The 22,305-nt window shown below is 37.6% G+C and overlaps 1 protein-coding gene and 1 long non-coding RNA gene across 6 annotated transcripts in view; both read left to right on the plus strand.

The window, feature by feature from the left end:
- Nucleotides 1–818: 818 nt before the first annotated feature.
- EEF1AKMT2 (EEF1A lysine methyltransferase 2) overlaps nt 819–22,305 on the plus strand; it is a 69,236-nt gene continuing 47,749 nt past the window's right edge. For 3 of the 5 annotated variants that reach the window (XR_014146138.1, XR_014146139.1, XM_081823322.1), the window contains exons 1-5: nt 822–1,002; nt 1,970–2,035; nt 3,039–3,153; nt 17,292–17,399; nt 19,656–19,872. Coding sequence is in view for 3 of the 5 variants with exons in the window: in XM_081823322.1 (XP_081679448.1) it covers nt 866–1,002; nt 1,970–2,035; nt 3,039–3,153; nt 17,292–17,399; nt 19,656–19,872 (643 nt within the window). In the remaining 2 variants the exon portion in view is untranslated. Of the gene's footprint in view, nt 1,003–1,969; nt 2,036–3,038; nt 3,158–17,291; nt 17,400–19,655; nt 19,873–22,305 lie in introns of all 5 variants that reach the window. The other 2 variants (XM_081823323.1, XM_081823324.1) reach the window with 2 other exon arrangements.
- Nucleotides 5,193–6,611, plus strand: LOC145722112 (uncharacterized). Its single transcript, XR_014146140.1, has 2 exons — nt 5,193–5,853; nt 6,293–6,611. It is a non-coding gene; the product is annotated as an uncharacterized LOC145722112 (long non-coding RNA).

The following is a 22,305-nucleotide window of genomic DNA, read 5'->3' on the forward strand; positions in this document are numbered from 1 at the left end:
GAGGTGAGAGAATCTCAAGCCAACTGTGAGTTGAGGGTGGACCCTGATGCCTGGCTCCATCTGCTTACCCTGAGATCATGACCTGAGCCGAAATCGAGAGTCAGTGGCTTAACAGACTGGGCCACCCCGGCAACCCTACTGCTGAGTAACCTTAAATATCTAATTGACTTTATTCAATGATTCATGAATTGGGCAACACCCAGTCTAGCGAGTAGAAGGGAGCTCTGTGGAGTTGTACAAAATGGAAGGTTTTTATAGGCAGCAGAAGGGGGGGGCTAGTATGTTAAGAATGGACTATTTCAACATCTCAAACGAATGTAACATTGTCAACTATACTTCAATATAATAATAATAATAATAATAAAAAGAATGGATTATTTCAGGCAAGATCACTTTCCCTTAAGGGAAGGCGGGGGTTTTATCAGGCAGATTACCTCACTAGTGCCCACGAGAAAAATTCGACTGATTGGTTTAAAATTCCATTCCTGGAAGAGGCTCAAACTGCAGTTAAGTAGGATATTAAGTCTTAGTGAGGTTTAGCAAAACTGACTCCATTTTGGACCTGTTTCTTTTTCACAGTCCCTTACAAACAGCAGTCCCCAAATGTAGTGGCGCTTAGGCGGGCACCTCAGGAAGGGGGTGCATCTGACTCTGGCGTTGGTGGGCAGAGAGGGAGGCGAGCCCCCTCGGTCCACGCCTGGGTTTGCGAACCTCCACTCAGGACCAAAGACGAGCTAAGGAAGTGGAGGCCAGGAGTAGTAGAGAGGGTGGCCTCCCGCCGCCTAGAGGCGCCCACCCACGAGTCCGCTCTGCCCGTGCCTCGACTCTATGGTGGTCCCAACGGCCCTCCGGGGCGCGGAGCGGGATGAACTCGGGCGCCGGCGGTAGCGGCTGCAGCGGCGGCGGCGGTGACAGGGACGGCACTGGGGCCGCGGAGCGGTCCCGAAGGGGCAGTCCCGGAGAGGATGGCTTCGCCCCATCGGCGCTGGGGACCCGAGAGCAGTGAGTGTGGCATCGGGCAGGGAGCGTGAGCAGCACCGCCCGGGCTGGGCCCCGGGGAGGGGATAGGAAGGGGGAAAGGGCCCCGGAAGATGGGGACGACCTTGGGGGCGTGACGCGAGGAAGCTAAGAGGGGACTGACGGGCTGGAATCCCGAGGCTGGAATAAGAGGCATTTCAGGGAGTCGACGTGTAAAGGGCTCGTGAGGTGCGGAACGGGCTCAAGCTCTTGGGGAGGCCTTGAACCAGAGGGGCAGGCTTGGGGAAAGGGCGAGGGGGTGGGGTCGACGTAGGGCTGGTGGGCAAGGGGACATGGGAGCTGGAAGGGGTGGGAGTAAAGGATGACCTGAGGAGCGAGCGAGGAGAAAATCGATGTTCAGTAATTATGAACGAATTAATAGATGGGTGAACGAATGACCGGGAATAGGTAAGGACGAGAGGTGAGTTGGAGGACTGAGAGGGAGCAGCGATTCTAGAGAGGTGAAGTAGGAAGAGAAGGCACATGATGGGGAGGGGAAACTACTTACAAGGAGTAAATCCTAAACTTTAAGGCAAAGCTTGTGTTTGTTGAGTTCCCTTGCGAGTAACCACTGTATTGGCAGGAAATCTTTGTGTCTGCACGTTTTAGACTGAAATGTGCTATAACAACACCATACCTGTACAGTGAAAGTTTGGACTTTGGGATTGAGGGATCCTTGGACACATACTTGTTTGTGTTGTTTTTTAAGCTAAAATATATAGTATTTTTATGTGTCAGGTATTGTACTTAGTGCTTTACACGTGTAAACTTATTCTGCTTATCTGTCTTTCATTCTTTTAACATAAGGAGGTTAAGAGATTGATCTACGTGCACTTACTGAAAATACTGATAATGTTTTAAACTTGTCCTAAAAACCTACAATGTATTAGACACATATTTAAATCGTAATTCAGTTTGATTCAAGAATCTTGCTTTGCATTTGATTATATAGTTGGGATGCTGTCTATGAGAGAGAGCTGCAAACTTTTCAAGAATATGGAGATACAGGAGAAATCTGGTGAGTTAGAAAAAATAGTGGAATTATGATTCAGAAGAGTGAGTGAGTGTGTGTGTGTCTTTTAAGTGGTTACCCCCAAAGAAAGACAACCTGAAAGTCTTGGGAACCTTGGACTGATTCTGGCTTTAGCGGGTAGATTTAAAGAATCTCTCTCTTCTCTCTCTTTTAATGGTCCAGACTTAAATTTGATGAGAATACAGATATCCCCTGCTTTTTGAAAATCCACATTACGCCTCTTGGCTTTTATGAAAGACTTACAGTAGTACCTGTTTTTGCTAACTAAAAGAAATCCGAAGATTTTCGCTTCTACAAAGAAAGGTGAAAAGCAAAAATAGCGTTCACGGTTTGTTTTTCAGGGAGCCATTAGGGAGGCAGCGCACACCCCTAGCAGCAAGAGTGCTGCTCCCAGGCTCCTTCCCTGGGGAACTACACTCAGCATCCCAGCATAAGGCTGCCATAGCTTTGAACAGTGTCTGTGAGCGTTTGTGCTTTATCTTGATTTATTTTGTGCCTCTGTTAGCAAGATGTGTCTTGCGGTATCACGCGTAAGAGAGGTTTTTGGGGCCTGGGAATGCTCAGAAAATTTCACCACATAAATTACTGGTCATTGCTTCTTCGCTTTGTGCCATTTTGCCTTAGGAAAGATTTCATAGCGATGCTCTGCTTGCAGTTAGTGGGGGAAACCTGTATTAGGAAGTTGCTGTCATCCTGTGATCGTCCTTTTTCAATAAGCAATAAAATTTTGAGCCATCAACATATACAAGTGTTAATGCTGATGTAGTGGAACATTAATAAGTAACGTTGACCTTATCTGTTCTATTCTTGGGGGCATTCTCTCCTAAATAATAGTAGAGGTGAAGCTTAAGCAGTCACAGATGCTACTTCTTTCTTTCAAAAAAGGCTTAATTGAGCATATTGAATAAGCTGCTTAAATGGAATATAGTTGTAATCTTTGCTCTATATTCCTCTGGTATTTGATTAACGGATTCTCTGTTTCTAATAGGTTTGGAGAAGAGAGTATGAATCGGCTAATAAGGTGGATGCAAAAACGCAAGATTCCATTGGATGCTTCAGTGCTTGATATTGGAACTGGAAATGGTGTTTTCTTGGTTGAACTTGTTGGTACTTTTAGTATTCATGTATTAAAGCCAAATTTTGAAATGAAATTTTAAAAAAATCTTGGAAATGAGGATACTAACCGTGTTAATCTAAAGTAGAAGAGCAAAAAAAAAAAAAAGTAGTAGAGCAATTGTACCACTTACTTTCAGAAGTCACGTAGTCTAAAAGGGAGGCTGCATGGATTGTGAGAAAGCATTAAATGAGAAGCCAGGGGATCTGAGTCCTAGTCTTGGCCCTTTGGGCCACTTAATTCCTCTGGGGGTAGTGTAGGTTCTTTCCTAAAGCCTTCGACAAGATGATCTTAATTGGTTTCTTTAGCTCAGAACTCTGGAAATGTGTGTGTATGAAAGAAAGATGACCTTTTTACACTTCTGGTAGGACATGAATACCTTACCTTAGGTGAGCGTATGATTTGAAGAGAGTATTTTGTCTGTGGAACTGAGTTTTGGCACAGGTTCTACTGACTACACCATCACTGTTGTGTACCTGTTGTGTGCTCATTGCTGTGGCATGTACGTACTATGGAGAAGATTAAACACTTAGGCTTCCTTGTGGAAGGCTTTACTGACTTGATTTATAAGGATATATATATATAATGGTGAAATTTATTGAGTGGCTTCCACGTGCCAAGCGGAAAACGTAGACCTTGTGCTTGAATTGTTCTAATATAATAGAGGATGGACAGACATATAAACAATTAACACAGTAGGTTGATATGTGCAATAATAGATCACTGAGTATAGGAAAGAGAGCCGTTAACTTTGGGCAACAGAGATAGGAAGGGTCTTGGAGGAGCTAATATCCAAGTTGGGTGGAAATTGCAGGGGCAGGGTGTGGTGAGTGTGGGTGGGGTGTAAAGAGGGAGAGAATTTCAAGCAGTGGAAACAATATTTAAAGGCTTGGGGGGTGCCTGGCTGGCTTAGTTGGTGGAGTGTGTGACTGTTGATCTCGGAGTTGTGAGTTCAAGCCCCATGTTGAGTGTGGAGATTGCTAGGAAAAAAAAAAGTTGACGTGAAGATTTGAAGCAGCATAGCACATACTGGGCCTGTAAATAATTTGGTAAGTTAGAATATAAAGTGTATATGTGGGATGGACAGAGGTGAGGATTAAGTTAAAGGTAGGAACCATATCATATGCCATGCCTAACAGGTTAGATTTTACTTTTAGGCTATGGGAGGCCATTAAAATGTTTTAAGCAGTGGAGTATGATTAGAAAAATTTTTGGTAAATGTTTTTGAAACTTAAGGTATAACATATATATGTTAAGTGCACAAATCGAAAGCATGTGGCTCAGTGAATTTTCACAAAGTGAACACACCTGTGGTCACCTATGAACTATCACCCTGGTCAAGAAGTAAAAAATACTACAGACTCTAGAAACTCCCCTGAACTCCCTACCAGTCCTTTCTAAATTACTCTTTCCTTGCTTTCTAAAGGTAACCACATGGCAAGGAGTTTTAACATTAGAGATTAATTTGCCTGTTTTTGAATGTATAAATGGAGGACTCCAGTATGTATTCTTTCTAGTGTGTTCTCCACTTTCTGTGAGATTCACTCAAGTTGTGTGTAGTAGTAACACATTCATTTTCATTGCTGTATAAGATTTAATTCTACTCAGCTTTATTCATTCTCTTGTTTACCTGTAGATTCTTTTGGATTTTAGTAGTTTATTTGTAGAGGCTAATGATTTATCCTTTGAGACTAATAGTTTAAGTAGAGTATTTCAGATTTTTTACATATACAGTTGAGTCTTGAACAACACGGGTTTGAACTATGCAGGCCCACTTATTTGTGGAATTTTTTTTCTTTTTTTAAAGATTTTTTTTTTTAATTTATTTGACAGAGAGAGACACAGCGGGAGAGGGAACACAAGCAGGGGGAGTGGGAGAGGGAGAAGCAGGCTTCCCGTGGAACAGGGAGCCAGATGCGGGGCTCGATCCCAGGACCCTGAGATCATGACCTGAGCCGAAGGCAGACGGTTAATGACTGAGCCACCCAGGTGCCCCTGTGGAATTTTTTTCAATAAATATATGTATGTATAGTACTGTAAATGTATTTTCCTTGTGATTTTCTTAATATTTTCCTTTCTCTTTATTGTGAGAATACAATATGTGATACACATAACATACAAAATACATGTTAATCGGTTGTTATGTTATCAGTAAGGTTTCTAGTCAACAATAGGCTATGGGGTGCCTGGGTAGGTCAGTCGGGTAGGCGTCTAACGCTTGATTTTGGCTCAGGTCATGATCTCAGGGTTGTGAGATTGAGCACCATGTTGTGCTCCGTGCTGAACATGGAGCCTGCTTAAGATTCTTCCTCTCCCTCTGCCCCTTCCTCCCGCTCACGAGGATGCTCTCTCCCTCTCGCTCTAAAAAAACAAAACAAAACCAACCTCCCACCCCAAAATCCCAATAGACTATTAGCAAAGTTTTGTGGGAATCAAAAGTTAAATGCAAATTTTTGACTGCAAGGGGTGTCAGCACTCCTAATTCCTGTGTTGTTCAATGGTTAACTGTATAATTATGTAGACTGTGAATAATGGCAGTTTTCTTTCTTCCTTTCCAATCTTTTATAACTTTTCTCCTCTTATTACGCTGTCTAGGACTTCTAGTAGAAAGTTGAAAAGAAGTGGTAACAGAAGACATCCTTGTCTTTTTCCCCCTTTCCAGAGATTACTTTGAAAGTTTCACTGTTAGGTATGATCTTAGCTTGTAAATTTGTTTTGTAGATCACTCGGTATCAGACTAAAGTTTCTTTCTATTCCTCCTTTGCTGAAAGCAAGTGTGTTTCTTATAAATCTTGTTATTTATCAAATATTTTTCCTGTTATTGAGATAATCATATGAACTTTCTTCTTTAGCCTGTTCGTGTTGATGAATTACATTGATCATTTTCAAATGTTAATTGCATTTCTGGAATGAATTCCAACTTAAATACATCATTGGATTTAGTTTGTTAATATTTTGTTTAGGATTTTTGCAACTCAGCCCATGAGAAAGACTGTCTCAGTAATTTAACTTTTTTGTAGTGTTCTTGTCGAGTTTTAGTATCAGGTTATGCTGGCATCATTAAATAAGAATGTATTTTTTGAAAGAGTTTATTAATGATTAGTGTTTCTTTCTTAAATGTTTGGTAGAATTCACTGGTGAAGCCACCTACATGTGGAGTCTTTTAAGGGAAGTTACTTTCTTTTTTAATGTGTACTTACTAAATGGAGTGTGATTTACATATAAAAAAATGGTCATTGGGGCGCCTGGGTGGCTCAGTTGGTTAAGCGACTGCCTTCGGCTCAGGTCATGATCCTGGAGTCCTGGGATCGAGTCCCGCATCGGGCTCCCTGCTCGGCAGGAAGTCTGCTTCTCCCTCTGACCCTCTCCCCTCTCATGTGCTCTCTCTCTCTCTCTCATTCTCTCTCTCAAATAAATAAATAAATAAAATCTTTAAAAAAAAAAAATGGTCATTAAGTATATAGCTTTTACAAAATGAACACCTTTGTGTAACTCACCAAACTGATCGAGAAATCAAAAATTGTTAGCATCATAGAAGAAGCCCCTTTGTGCGCTCCCTTCACCCCCATTTCCCTTCTAAAGTTAACCACTATTCTGATGTCTATCATCATATGTTAGGCTGTTTTTTGGTGTTAGCTGTGCTGGTTTCTCACTGTGGTTTTTTTTATTTATTTGTCAGAATGAGAGAGCACGAGCAGGGGGAGTGGCAGGCAGAGGGAGAAGCAGACTCCCTGCTGAGCAAGGAGCCCGATGTGGGGCTCAGTCCCACAACCCTAAGATCATGACCTGAGCTGAAGGCAGATGCTTAACCAACTGAGCCACGCAGGCTCCCAGATTTATGATTATTTTGGAGTTAATTTTTCTGTAAGGTATGAGATACTGGTTGAGGTTCTTTTTTTTTTTTTTTGGTCATATGAATGTTGAATTGTTTCCACCATATTTTGAAAAGATTATTCTTTGTCCATTACATTGAGTTTTACCTGTTTTCTTTTTTTGGTAAGTTTTTTTTAAAGATTTTATTTATTTTTGTGAGACAGAGAGAAAGAGAGTGCAAGCTAGTGAGCATGAGTGGTGGGGAGGAGCAGGGGGAGAAGCAGACTCCCCTTTGAGCAGGGAGCCTGATGTGGGACTCGATCCCAGGACCCTGGGATCATAACCTGAGCAAAGGCAGACGCTTAACTGACAACCACCCAGGCGCCCTACCTGTTTTTGATATGATTTGAATGATGTTATGGTTATGCACGTTATTTATTTTTGATCTTCTGCTGAACATGGATTTGTGAAGTTCCCTCTTTTCAGAGATTGCTTTCAGTATTTCACTGTTAGGTGAAGCAGTAGGTTGCTTCATTTAAGTGTGATAGAGTATTATACAGGGCGCCTGGGTGGCTCAGTCGGTTAAGCGACTGCCTTCGGCTCAGGTCATGATCCTGGAGTCCCGGGCTCGAGTCCCGCATCGGGCTCCCTGCTCGGCGGGGAGTCTGCTTCTCCCTCTGCCCCTCCCCCCTCTCATGTGCTCCTTCTCTCTCTCTCTCTCATTCTCTCTCTGTCAAATAATAAATAAAATCTTTAAAAAAAAAAAAAAGTGTGATAGAGTATTATACTATATGAAAATACTACAGTTTATTTAATTATGCAGTCGTTCCCTCATTTATGCATTTGTTCTCCTGTTGATGGACATTTGGGCTGTTTCCAGTACTGGAATATTACCAATACTGCCAAACAATTTTCCAAAATGGTGGTACTAGTTTATACTCCTACTGGCAGTGTGTGAGAAGTCCATCCTTGCCAACACCTCGTCTTGTCAGTTTATACGATTTCAGTGACTCTGGTAGGTGGGTAGTGGTATCTCATGGTTTTATTATTTCCTGATGACTAAAAATGTAGAACATATTTTCATATGCATTTTGGCTATTCTTTTTTGTGAAGTGCCTGTCCAGGTTTTTGCCTATGTTTTTCTTACTGATTTGTAGGAGTTCTTTATATATTTTGGGTATATGACCTTTGTATCACAAATACTTTAATGCATGACTTGCCTTTTCACTTTTATAATAGCATCTTTTGATGAATAAAAGTTCTTTAATTTTACTAAAGCTTAATATATCATTTAAAAAATTGTTGGTGCTTTTGAATATTCTATATTAAACCTTGCCTGCCCAGAGTTACAAAGATATTTTCCTTTGTGCTCTTCTAGAAGCTGTATTGTTTTCTTCACATTTAGGTTCTGATGAATTGTTGTGAATGTTGTGAGGTAAAGTTTGAGGTTTATTTTTTCCCTTATGACTGTCCACTTAACCCAGCACCATTTGTTGAAATGTCCATTCTTTCCCCCACTGCACTTCTGTCATGAGCCAAGTAGTGGTGTGTGTTTGGGTCTGTGTCTGGATCCTCTGTTCTATTCCTTTGGGTCTGTTTGCTTATCCTTATGCCAGTATCTTGCTGTCCTGATTACTGTGGCTTTATGTCTTCATACTGGTTTTTTTTTTTAAATTTTTTAAAGATTTTATTTATTAGAGAGAGAGAGAACGAGCACAAGCAGGGGGAGCAGCAGAGGGAGAGGGAGAAGCAGGCTCCCCGCTGAACAGGGAGCCTGATGCAGTGCTCGATTCCAGGACCCTGGGATCATGACCTGAGCCCAAGGCAGACGTTCAACGACTGAGCCACCCAGGTGCCCCTTCATATTCTGTTGATGTAAATTCTCCAGCATTGGTCTCTTTTCCATTGTTGTCTTGGCTGTTGTTAGTTAGCTTTTTCCATATTTATCTAAATTTTAGAATAATCTTACTTCTTTTCAGGAAAAAAAAATACCCTGGCATTTTGATCAGGAATTTACAGATTAATTCAGGGAGGATGCATATTTATTTAAATTTCATTTATTTATTTTAAGATTTTATTAATTATTTGACAGAGAGAGAGACAGCGAGAGAGGGAACAAAAGCAGGGGGCAGTAGGGGAGGGAGAAGCAGACTCCCCACTGAGCAGGGAGCCCGATGCGGGGCTCGATCCCAGGACCCTGGGATCATGACCTGAGCCGAAGGCAGATGCTTAACGACTGAGCCACCCAGGTGCCCTTTATTTAAATTTTAGACTCATCACTTCTCAGGGAAAAAAATCCTAGGATTTTGATTTGGATTGCCTTGAATTTGAGGAGGATTTAGTTCTTTACAATATTGAGTCTCTGAATCCATGAACGTGATAATGTTCCATTTATTTAGTTCTTTATATTCTTTCAGTAATATTTTGTAGTTTTCTCTGTAGAGATCTTATTTATCTTTTCTTAGATTGGTCTCTAGATGTTTGTTGTTGTTGCAGTAGTTACTGTTATGCTTTTAAAATTTTATTTTCCAGGGGTGTCTGGGTGACTCGGTTAAATGTCTGACTCTTGCTTTCCGCTTAGGTCATGATCTTGGAGTCGTGGGTTTGGGTTCAGCACTCAGCGTGGTGTCTGCTGGGGATTATCTCCCTCCCCTTCTGCCCCTCCCCCTCTGCCCCTTCCCCAGCTTGTACTCTCTCTGAATGAATAAGTAAGTTTTGTTCTAAAGATTTTATTTATTTGACAGAGAGAGAGAACACAAGCAGGGGGGCAACAGACAGAAGGAGAAGCAGCCACCCCATCCCCCTGCTGAGCAGGGAGCTTGATGTGGGGCTCCGTCCCAGTACACTGGGATCATGACCTGAGCCAAAGGCAGACGCTTAACCAACTGAGTCACCCAGGCACCCCTAAATAAATAAGATCTTAAAAAAAATACTATTTTTTAATAGTTCATTGCTAGTAAATAAAAGTACAACAGATTTCTCTATTAATCTTGTATCCAGTAATTCAGATATTAATTCTAATAATTTATTTATAGATTCTTTTGGATTTATAATGTAATGTCATGTAGTTTTATTTTTTCAATTTCAGCTTTGATGTCTTGTTTGTTGAAATGCTGTGTACTCTTGAATACAGTGTTGAATAGAAATTATGAAGGCAGATAGCCTTGTAACACTGCCTAGTATAAGAGGAAGGCTTCTGCTGTTTCACCATTACATATGATGTTAGTTCCAGGTTTTTATAGATAGTCTTTTTTTTTTTTTTTAAAGATTTTATTTATTTATTTGACAGAGAGACACAGCGAGAGAGGGAACTCAAGCAGGGGGAGTGGGAGAGGGAGAAGCAGGCTTCCCGCCGAGCAGGGAGCCCGATGCGGGGCTGGATCCCAGGACTCTGGGATCATGACCTGAGCCGAAGGCAGACGCTTAACGACTCAGCCACCCAGGTGCCCCTATAGATAGTCTTTATCAGATTGAGGGTGTTCCTTTATATTCCTAATGTAAGTTTTTAATCATGAATGGGTGTTGATTAGCTGCTTTCTTTGATAGTCATTGAGATGATTAGATGATTTTTCTTCTTGATTTTATTAATGTTGAATTGATTGTTTTGGGGATAGGGTGTCTTTATTTTTTTTAATTGACATTTTTATTAAAAAAATTTTAGGAATTGATTTTTTTTTTTTTTTTTTTTTTTTAAGTAAGCTCTACACCCATTGTGGGGCCTGAACTCTCGATCTGGAGATCAAGAGTTGCATGCTCTACTGACTGAACCATTCACGTGCCCCTGATTGTTCACTATTAAACTTCCATTCCTGAAGAAAACCAAGTTTGATTGCTGTGTATTATCCTTTTCATATATTAATGGATTTCATTTGGTAGTATTTATTTTGTTTATGATTTATTTAGTTTCATGAGAGAGATTAGCCAGTAATATTCCTTACCTGAAACTTTCATGTAAGGTTTTTGTATCAAGGTTATGCTGGCCTCAGAACAAGATGGGAAATCTCTCTCCTTTTATTCTTTGGGAGAATTTGTAATTGGCTTTGTTTCTTCCTTAAACATTCAGAAGAATTATTGGTGACATCCTCTGGAATGTGGGGGTTTTTTTTTGGTAGAGCAAGAGTATTGTGTTTTTCAAGAAATTTATCAATCTTTCTAAATGTTAAAATTTTATTAGCATCAAGTTATTCATAATTTGCTCTTAAATTTAAAAAATTTACATATTGTAAAATTGACTTTTTTGCATAGAGTTCTATGGATTTTAATACATGTACAAATTGATGTAATCACCTTTACAGTCAGGATACAGAATAGTTGCATCCTATGTAACCATACTTTTTTCCCTGGTAGCCACTGATCTGTTCTCCATCACTAGTTTTGTGTTTTTGAGATGTCCTATAAAATGGAATCATGCAGTATTATAATCTTTTGAGATTGCCTTCTTTTGCTCAACATAATGCTTTTGAGATTCATCCACATTTTTGTGTGTATCAGTAGTCATTCCTTTTTATTTCTGAAATATATCTGCTGTATGGATATATTGCATGCAGTTTGTTTATCCACTTACTTGTTGAAGGGCATATGAGTTGTTGCTAGTTTTTGGCAATTATGAAGAAGCTGCTATAAACATTTGTGTAAACATTTTGGTGTGAACATGTTTAATTTCTCTAATGTAAATATATGTTTAATTTTATTAGAAACTGCCAAGCCATTTTTCTGCCTGGTTGTACTATTTTGCATTCACATTTCACATACATGAACAAGGTATGATAGTTCCAATTGGTCTGTATCTTTGCTGACACTTGGAATTGTCCATATTTGCTCTTTTAGCCATTCTAATATGTGTATAATGGCATCTAATGATGATTTTCGTTTGTAGTTCTCTGATGGCTGATTATGTTGAACATATTTTCATGTACTTATTTACTCGCTATCTTTGTATCTTGTTTGGTCAAATTTCTGTCCAAGTCTTTTGCTCATTTTCGGATTGAATTGTTTGTTTTCTTACTGTCAAATTTTGTGAGTTCTTTGTATATTCTGAATACAAGTCTTCTCTGAAACATGATTGTAAATGTTTTCTAGCTTCTCTTCAGTCTGGCTTTTCTCTTTTTATTCTCTTAAGAGATGAAAAGTAAAAGTTTAAAATTTTGATAAAGTTCCAGTTTATCGAGTTATTTATTTATATTTTTTCTTTTAAGTATCTCTATGTGGGGCTTGAATTCACGACTTGCTTGCTCCACCAACTGAGCCAGCCAGGCACCCCTAATTTTTTTTTTAAATGTATCCTGTTTTTGGTGTCCTGTCTAATAAGTCTTTGCCTCATCTACTTTTTCTCCTTTCTTTTTCCCTAAAAATTTTTATAGTTTTAATTTTTTATCATGATCCTTTTTGAATTAATTTTTGTATAAGATATGAGGTTCAAGATTCTTTTTTTTTGCATATAGATGTCCCTTTGTTTTATTTAAAAAAATTTTTTTTGAAGATTTTATTTATTAGAGAGCGCACACAAGATGGGGGAGGGTCAGAGGGAGAAGCAGACACTCTGCTGAGAGGGGAGCTCGATGTGGTGCTTGATCCTTGGACTCTGGGATCATGAGCTGAGCCGAAGGCAGATGCTTAACTGACTGAGCCACCCAGGTGCCCCAATGTCCCTTTGTTTTAATACCATTTGTTAAAAAGACTGCCCTTCCTTCATTGAACTGTCTTTCACTTTTGCCAAAAATCAGTTGGCCATATTTTTGTATATCTATTTCTGGACTCTGTTTCATTGATGTGGCTATCCCTTTGTAACTCCACATTGTCTTGATTAATGTAGCTTTTTAGTAAACCTTAAAAGTTGAATAGTGTGATTCTGCCAATTTTTTACTTTTTTCAAATGTTTTGGCTATTCCAATTCTGTTGCCTTTCCAAATAAATTTGAAAATCAATTTGTATTTATCTACAAAAGAATCCATGCTGAAAATTTGGTTGGAATTGAACTAAATCTGTAATTTGAGGAGAATTGACACCTTTACTATCTAGAGTCTTCCAATCCATGAACATGGTATATCTCTTCATTTATTTAGGTCTTCCTTGATTTCTTTCATCTGCATTTTTTCATTTTCAGCATATAGATCTTGTACATATTTTTATACTTGTATCAATATATATTTTTGGAGTATTTTAAATGGTATTGCTTTTTGAAATTCAGTTTCTAATTGTTTATTGCTAGGGATATGTTGATTTTTCTGTATTGAGCTTGTACTCTGTAACCTTGCATTTATTAGTTCTAGGAGTTTTTTGGTGGGTTTTCCGGGATTTTCTATGTAGACAATCATTGTTTATGAATAGAGGCAGTTTTAGCTCTTCCTTTTTAATTTGTATGCCTTTTATTTCTTTTTCTTGCCTAATTACACTAGATATGGCTTTCAATACAATGTTAACTAGGAGTGGTAACAGCAGGACATTCCTGCCTTGTTCCAGTCTTAGTTTTCCAATCTACGTGTGCATTTCACCATTAAGGATGTGTTGGCTTTAAAAAAAGGGGGGTTGTGTGTGTTAGCTGTAGGATGTTTTTTTAGATGTCCTTTATCACGTTGATGAGATTGCTTCTTATTTCTAGAATAGATGTTGAATTTTGTTGACTTTCTTACAGTCCTCTTACGGGTATTTATTTCATTTGAGTGAGTTTGCAATTTTTGAGGTATTGGTCCAGTAATATATAAACAGAATTAGACACTATGACCAGATGGGGCTTATTCTGAGAATGTAGTGCCAGTTCATTATATGAAAATCATATAACCTATCATATTAACAGTCTAAAAAAGAAAAACCTCATGATTATACTCATCAGTGAGAAACAACTTTTTTTATATCACTCTTCTTTCTTTTGGGAGTCTGGAAATAGCAAAGTTAGAACTTTTCATATTGGGCGCCTGGGTGGCTCAGTTGGTTAAGCAACTGCCTTCAGCTCAGGTCATGATCCTGGAGTCCCGGGATCGAGTCCCGCATCGGGCTCCCTGCTCGGCAGGGAGTCTGCTTCTCCCTCTGACCCTCCTCCCTCTCATGCTCTCTGTCTCTCATTCTCTCTGTCTCAAATAAATAAATAAAATCTTAAAAAAAAAAAAAAGAACTTTTCATATTGTTCCACAGGTCTGTGAGGCTCTCTTCATTTTTTTCCCCCATTTTTCTCTGTTGATCAGATTTGATAGGTCTTCAAGGTCACAGACTTTTTTTCCTCTTATTTCTATTCTGCTGTCAAGTCTACATGTTGCAGTTGGTTGATAGTCTCTTAAGGCTTTTTTTCTCCCTACAGCTTTTCCTTACTTTGGGATATTTTTGTTGTAAAAGGTAGCTTATTAGTCCCAAATGATTTTCCACATTTTCTAATTGTACTTCTATCATTTAAAATGTTTTCCGCGCCCTGTATTTTTTGTAGGTTGGGAGTTAGATCTAGAATAAGGTTCAGTAAACTACAATTTGAGGGTCAAATCTGGCCTTTCTCTGTTTTTAAAAATATTGATTGAAATGTAGCCACACTCATTCATATACATATTGTCTGTACCTGTATATGTGCTGTGGTGGTAGAGCTGAGTCGTTGTGGCAGAGACTGTGTGGCTGGGAAAGCCTAAAATATTTATGCCCTGTTCCTTTATTGTTTGTTTGTTTATTATTTATTTATTAATTATGAGTAAAGTGATAGAAATTTATTAAGCAAGGAAGCAGAAAAATAAACCTCTCGGGAGTGAGAGGGGTCCCAAAGCCTAAAATATTTATGCCCTGTTCCTTTATTTTTTATTTATTTATTTATTATGAGTAAAATGATAGAACTTTATTAAGCAAGGACACAGAAAAAAAATCTCTCGGGGGTGAAAGGGGTCCCAACAGGGTTGCCCTGCCCTGTTCCTTTAAAGTAAAATTTTGATAATCTCTGATTCAGGCTTTTACAAATTCAGTTTGCTTTTTTTTTTTTAAAGATTTTATTTATTTATTTGAGAGAGAGAGAATGAGAGACAGAGAGCACGAGAGGGAAGAGGGTCAGAGGGAGAAGCAGACCCCTTGCCGAGCAGGGAGCCCGATGCGGGACTCGATCCCGGGATTCCAGGATCATGACCTGAGCCGAAGGCAGTCGCTTAACCAACTGAGTCACCCAGGCGCCCGCTTTTTTTTTTTTTTAATGAACTTAATAGATGGTCATTTATATTTGCCTCTGTGGCACATAATGTTTTATTGTCTGTATTTTTGTGATGTTAATAGTCATTGCTTATATTCAGGGCTTTTTAAATGATTCACCTACATTTTTGATGGATTTTTTTTTTTGCTGGGCATATAATTTTAGATGGCTGTTTTTCCTTCACTGTTTTCTGGCTTCCATTCTTTATGACTTATTGTCAGCTCTCAGTCTAATTGTTAGTCTTTGAAGGTAATTTGTTGTTCCTGTATATCTCCCTACCCTCCACTCCGTGGATGCTTTTGAGGTTTTCCTGTTTTTGGTTTTTATCAGATACACTATACTGGTTTTCTTTTCTTTTTCAATCTTCTTTAGGTTTATATTGCTTCTTCAGTCTGTGGCTTGGGGTCCTTCGTTGGTGTTAGAAAATTCTCACCCATATGCCATTTTCTCTTCTGCCCTGTTCTCATTTCTTCTCCTCCTCAGATTCCTATTATATATTTTTTAGATCTTATACTCCATTACATTTTTTTTAATGTTCTTTCCTGTTTTTAATTGTCTGTGCCTTTTGTTCTGTGCCTAATAGTGTTTTCTTTTGACCTTTCTTCCAATTCACTAATTTTGTTTCTTTGTTTAATCTACTGTCAAGCCCACCCTTGAATCTGTTTAATTATTGCTTTTTTCATTTCTGTTATTCGTTTGGTTCTTTGTTACAGTTTTCATTTCTCAGAATTCTCCATGAACTGTTATTTATTTCAGTTGTTTTAAAATTGGTTTCTGATTATTATTTTATTTGGGTCTCCTGTGGTCTTTTCTAATGTCAGTTCTTCCCCCTTGTTTTCTGGTCATTTGTTGTTTCCTTGAATGTCTGCTTATTTTTTACTAAGTGCCAGAAACCAAATGTGAAAAATATTGCAGATAGTTTGAGGTTTTGAATGATTGTTCTAGAAACCTAAAACATCTATATATGATTTTTTAAGTTCTGTTGTAAGAATAAATAGCAATAGGAGAAGAGGGAACTGGTAAGAGTCAATTAATAGGATTATCCTGGCTTCCTGATAGAGCAGGAATTTAGAGAAACTGGGAGAAAATGAAGATCTCAAAGAGTATGGAGTGAGACACCTACAAGAGTTGGAGGTTGGCATCAAAGTGGGGATGTTAGACCTTGAGATTAAAATAAAAATAATCAAAGGGAACAAAGTCTATGGAATATAATCGGTGTGTTACTAGAGTTTAGAATTAGTCACATAGTGAAAAGTCAAGGGAGTCTTAATGGGAAGGTGTAGATGTAGGTGTAGGCTTAGGTTAAGTTTTGAAGGAAATAAATTGAGTAAATAGTGAAGAGCAGGAAGAGAATTTCAGGCTACACTGTAATTTTCAACTGCTTTTCTTCTTCACATTTCCTTGGAAATTACTTTAGCCTAATTGTTCTAAAAATGTTTGGCATAGTGTTAGGGGGTAGAGGTGAGGACCAGAAGCCATCATACTTTTTCCACAGGTTCCACACACTCTGGGTGGGTTCATATGACTAGTAAATAGCCAGAACTATAGCTTTAGGCTCAAAACTCTTAATGTCCTATGCGCCTTAATTCTTTGGGGATGTTAATACCTGCCCAACCTATCTCACATAGTTTTTTTGTGAGCATTTCAAAAATAAAATTACTATACAAATGTAACGTGGTTAATAATCACATGGCTGGTGAAAAATTATGGTTTGTAATTACACTGAAGGAAAATTTTTCAAGAACTTACTACGTATGCATTTCATTTATTCATATAACTTAATTGTGCTAAGTAAAATTTGTGACAGATTTATGTGTGAATTAGAGCATGTCAACATCAGAAGTTAATGTTACATTTTTCTGCTTGAGGGCAAAAATATTATACATACATTCTCATTATCTTTGAGAGAATGAATTTTCTTTCGAAATAGAAATCAAATACTACAAAAGCAAATGAATTGTCACTTGATATAAATTTGAACTCTTAGTTTCTATTTAGATTCTGCAATAAAATTAAAACTGTAGATTATTGGATAGTATATGTCACTTGATCTATTAAATAAATAGAACAGTCCCAGTGCTAAAGGGATGTTATAATTCATAAACAAAGCAGTATGTTAAAACCTTATTTTAAACTAAAGTATAAAATTGTTTCTCTGTCTCTAGGCAAAATTTGGTTTCTCTAATATTACTGGAATTGATTACTCTCCTTCTGCAATACAGCTTTCTGGAAGTATTATAGAGAAAGAGGGTTTATCTAACATTAAGTTGAAGGTAACTATTATATTACTATTAATTTTTTTATAATAAAAGTTATAAAGTTTAAGCATTTCTAAAGTATATTTGCTAACAATATCTTTTGAACTTATAAATTAAGGATTAATTATAATCCAAATTGAAACATTTTTAAGTAACTTAAAATTTTCAGTCTAGTCAACATGGGGAAGCTATTTTCTCCTCTTCTTTGTGTGCAAATGTGTTCATTCTCCCATGTTTGCGAACACTCACAAATACTAGCTAATGACTTTGGATTAACTAGGTCAAAAAGTTGTAAATACGTAAAGTGATGTAGTGCCACCAAAGATTACTTAGTTTACATTTGTGTCCTATGATCCATAAGGAGATGATGACTCTTGGATTTAATATCTAGCCCAGACTTGTCTGAGCTCTAGAATGATTTAAAAACTGCATATTTTACAGTTCTGCCTGGATAACGATAGTCTCTCATTTAGTCTGAAAGGAAACTCTTAGTTTCTCTATAAACCTGCTTTACCATAGTCTTTCCCATTCACCTGTTGTACTACCTAAAACCCAAGGAGTCATCCTTCATTCTTCTCTTTTCTTTAAGTCCTATGCCTCATTCTGTTGGTTTTATCTTCAGAGTGTATCAGGCGTGTGATCATTCCTTGCTGTTTCCAATGTGCCCTCCTAAGTCCAAGCTGCCATCATTTCTTGCCTCCCATGGCTGCAGTGGCCTTACTTGGCCTCTCCATTTCTCCTCTTGCCACCCACTGTTTGTTACCACAGGGCAAGCAGAGTGATCACTGCCTTGCTCACAAGCCTCCAAGGGCTTCCCCGTTGCACTGAGAATGGAATCTGAATGCTGACCCCACCTTAGAAAGCCCCTCATTTCTCACTGTTTTCCTCTTTATCACCAGTATTCCAGTCACACTGGGTTGCTTTCTGCTCCGGAAACATGTCTAGCCTGTCCTTTTCCAGTTTTTATATCTGCTGCTCTCTGTCTCGAATATTCTTGCCCCAGATCTGAGCTTGTTTGGATCAGTCTTGTCAGTCAGATCTGTGGTCAAATATCACCTCCTAGACCTTTCCTGACTACCTTTTCCAAAATATTTCTCTTCCCAGTCACTCACTGTCTTTATTATTCTGTTTTTATTGTCTTCATAGCACTTCATCTAAAATTATTTGTTTAACTTATTTATTTGTTGTCTCTCCCTTTAGAAAATATAAGATATATTCTCATACAGGGACACTTTCTTTTTTGTTTACTCTTATATTCTCAGTGACTGAAAAGTCCCTGCATATAATAGATGTTCATGACATACTTGTTGAATAAGTGAGTACTTTGATACAGGCGTTTCAGATAGGAACTTCTCTAAACTTAGCTCTTAAGAATGGTAGTCATCTTTTGTTTCAGGTATAATGAATACTTTGGTGTGAGGGAAGAGGGAAAAAACACATGTTCTAATGTAAATAAACATAAAAATCCACATTTTTAAATCAAAGGGTTTTAGGTAATATACTGTGGTTACTGTATTAAGTTTATATGAATAATCATGAGCTAATTGCTTAATTTTTCAAAGTAGTTTTTCAGAATTAAGTACATTGGCAAAGTATTAAATGAAATTGAGGCAGATCACTGTTTCAGATGCTTACAATGTATTAGTAGGTTATTGAAAATGAATGATAGGCTGATGTATGATTTCCACAACCTAAAGTGCATGATCTTTATAAAGTTAAGTAACTGCAGTTTAAATAGTCCTTTGATTTCTTAAGCTTTATGCCATTCATTTTATCCGTTAGTTGCTTTGTAAGCTGCTGAGTCAGGGCTTGAGGGACTTCCGATTTGTAGTCACACCACTGGTAATCATATCAGCTAAAAATCATCTTATTTATAATGACCTTTTTGAGTTCTGCATAATTTTTGTCATCTTTGAGAACATGTCAGATATTCTATTTTTTGGCAGAAATAACTTTTCCGTGAGCCAGGCTTGCAGGCTCCATTACATGCTGGTGTTATCAGGCAGTACACCTGGCTTTGATTTGTTTCCAAATTTGTAGAGATTCGGAATGTCCAGGAAACACTGTCAGTCTCTCCACCAATCTTAGCTTTAATGATTTTGAAATGAAGCCCGTGAAAGTTAGCTATAAAGTTGAAAATATGTTTATTATATGTAAAATGCCATCATAATTAATTGGTCTTTTTATCTATAATCTTTTACAGATTGTCACTTAAATTCAGGAGAGATTGTGTGTTAATTGTTCTCATAAAAACATTGGTTTTTAATATAGGTAGAAGACTTTTTGAATCTTTCCACAAAGCTGTCTGGATTTCATATTTGTATTGACAAAGGGACTTTTGATGCCATAAGCCTTAATCCTGACAATGCGATTGAGAAGAGGAAGCAGTATGTGAAGTCCCTCTCTGGGGCGTTGAACGTGAAAGGCTTTTTTCTAATAACCTCGTGTAATTGGACCAAGGAAGAGTTGCTAGATGAATTCAGTGAAGGTAAATGGCTGTATGTTGTTAATGTGTGCTTACCTCAGGTTTCATATACTTAAATGGGTTTTTTTTGTCCCGTGGCGTTAGTGTTTTACTGTTCCGTTTGTGGGAATTGCCTGTTTTTCTTCTCTTTTAACTATATATGCAAAGGACAAAGAAATAATAGCCAGAGATCCAGAGTCCTTTCTAAAATTTTCCAAGAAATCCTGGCAGTTAGGTACTAACATTTATGAGCCTATAAAAGTTAAGTTCTTCATTTAAGCTATGTAATCTCTTATTTAGAGACTCAAACAGAAAGCACGTATATTGTGCTTCTGACTTTAGTGTACTGATATACTGGTGATCAGTAATGATAGTATTCAGTAATATGCAAATGGAAGTAGTATTTTAAAAAATCTTACGTGAGAGTTTTAATTCTATAGATGTTTTCTGGGTCTTGAAAATGGTCATTTAGGTATTTAGGATTTATCTTCTTTTTAGTGTATATAGAACAATTATTCTTAACATTGCACAGAAACAAAAAGTAGGGACTTTGTAGTAGAAATAGTCCCTATTAATTCTTGAGGAAATATCTACCTTTTTTCAAGGTTTTGGTGCCAAGACAGGATCCTTTCTGGCCCCATTAGGAAAGTATAATCTGTAAAAGCTGTATCTACTACATGGGGATCTTGTGAGAATTGAGAATCTGTAATCTATACACAAATATTTTGAGTTCTTTGGCAGACTGTTCCTTGCATGTTTTAAGGAATATTTTACCTGCCAATTTGTTCATGCAGTGCACAGGCATTTCTGGGAAAGTACCTTGAGAATCCAGGACTAGTATTTGCTTGTTTTTTTCACAGACTCTTTTTTAGATTAGCATGAAGTTTTTTTTTTTAAAGAAATGGGAGGAATTTTTAGGATGGAGTATTGATAAATGATATGGTCTAAATTTTTGTTAAATTTTGAACTTCAGTTGCCACAAGCTGATGGGAAATGAATTTATAACTATATTGCATGCACTTTATCTTTGTTTGTTTTCTTTTTGGTAATAAGGGAATAGGCAGTAGGAGGGAGAACACTTAACACATGTCCTTTTGTGTGCATTCAGTGACTTTTCGGCAGGTTATATAATGTAAAACTCGAAGTATTTGAGGCTTGGAATGTGAGCTTGTGGTTTCATTACTATTGCCTATGGAAAACAAGAATTACATGTGATTTATTGTCTTGTATTTCATGCCATTAATTTTACTATCTTCCATGTTAAATTTGTTTCCTTTAGAACTGTTGAGGCCCTGTATCCATAGTCTTTCCTTCTTCCTGAAGCTTGACAGTTTTAATAAATGCTCGAAGTTAACACTGTGTAGGGCAAGTTTCTTTCCCGGTTTTTAAATACAGGTGTTCTCTTTTACCCTTGGAACCACCAGACAAAAACATATTTGTCTGTCTTTGATAATGAGGAACAGACTTTAGCCTGGTAAAGAGTGCTTAAAATTGTGTCTGTGTCTGAGAACTACTTTAAGTTGTTCAGTTTTAGAGTTTAATACAGAATTTAAGCAAAATGTTACAACAGGAAATGTTAAATACATACAATTGAAGACATTCTTTAGGCATGTGTCTCTGAGAATATGGTGTTTGGAGTTGGATATAGAACACTAACAGAATACTTGCATCACTGCCCGGGGGCTTGTCAGTGGCTTCTCACGATTGGCTTCCATGGTCCCTTTGGTGTAGGGTGAAGCTTGCTTCACTGGTCTTTTAAGGTTCTTTGCTTCTTTCCTTATTGAAACATAAAACTGTTGAAATAAATCTTGCATTTTTCCTTTATAGCCCTATTTATATCAACATTTTGTGTTGTCATTTGCCAGATTACTTGAATCATTTGCCAGATAGTGGGATGTTCTAATTTGATGTCCAAGGAATTGGACTTTCTTAAAACTACTGAATTAAAAACAACTCCAGAAAACCTATTTTACTGCGGAAATAATCCAGATTCGTTATGAAAAAGATTGAAAAATGTCAATAACCCCAACAAAGATAATTTATTACTTATCACTGGAATACAACCACTTTTAAAATTTTGGTGTATTATTTATTAAAATATAAGCACTTAATTCTGTAGGGTTGGTCCAAGGAGTTAAAAGATTAGTCCTGGAAAATTCACACAGACAGTTCCATTTTCTCTTGAACATTTTTATTAAGTACTTTAAGCATGTGTAAAAATTTCAGAAAACAGGTAGGGTTTGTACCCATGTACCCACAGTGGCTCCATTTTCCAGCATTAAGATATATCCTGTTATTTAAAATCCCTCTTTGGAAAAGTTTTCTTAAGATCAGTTTTAATGAGCATTTTAATTTATAGCTATTTGTTAAGATTTGGTGAAGTTTGATTAAGAATATGAATTAGAATGCACAATGAAACAGTATAAAAGACCAGTTGATACAGTAATATATATTCTT

Source organism: Leptonychotes weddellii, chromosome 6, assembly GCF_054177405.1.
Source record: "Leptonychotes weddellii isolate Sample4059 chromosome 6, ASM5417740v2, whole genome shotgun sequence".
Classification (NCBI taxonomy): domain Eukaryota; kingdom Metazoa; phylum Chordata; class Mammalia; order Carnivora; family Phocidae; genus Leptonychotes; species Leptonychotes weddellii.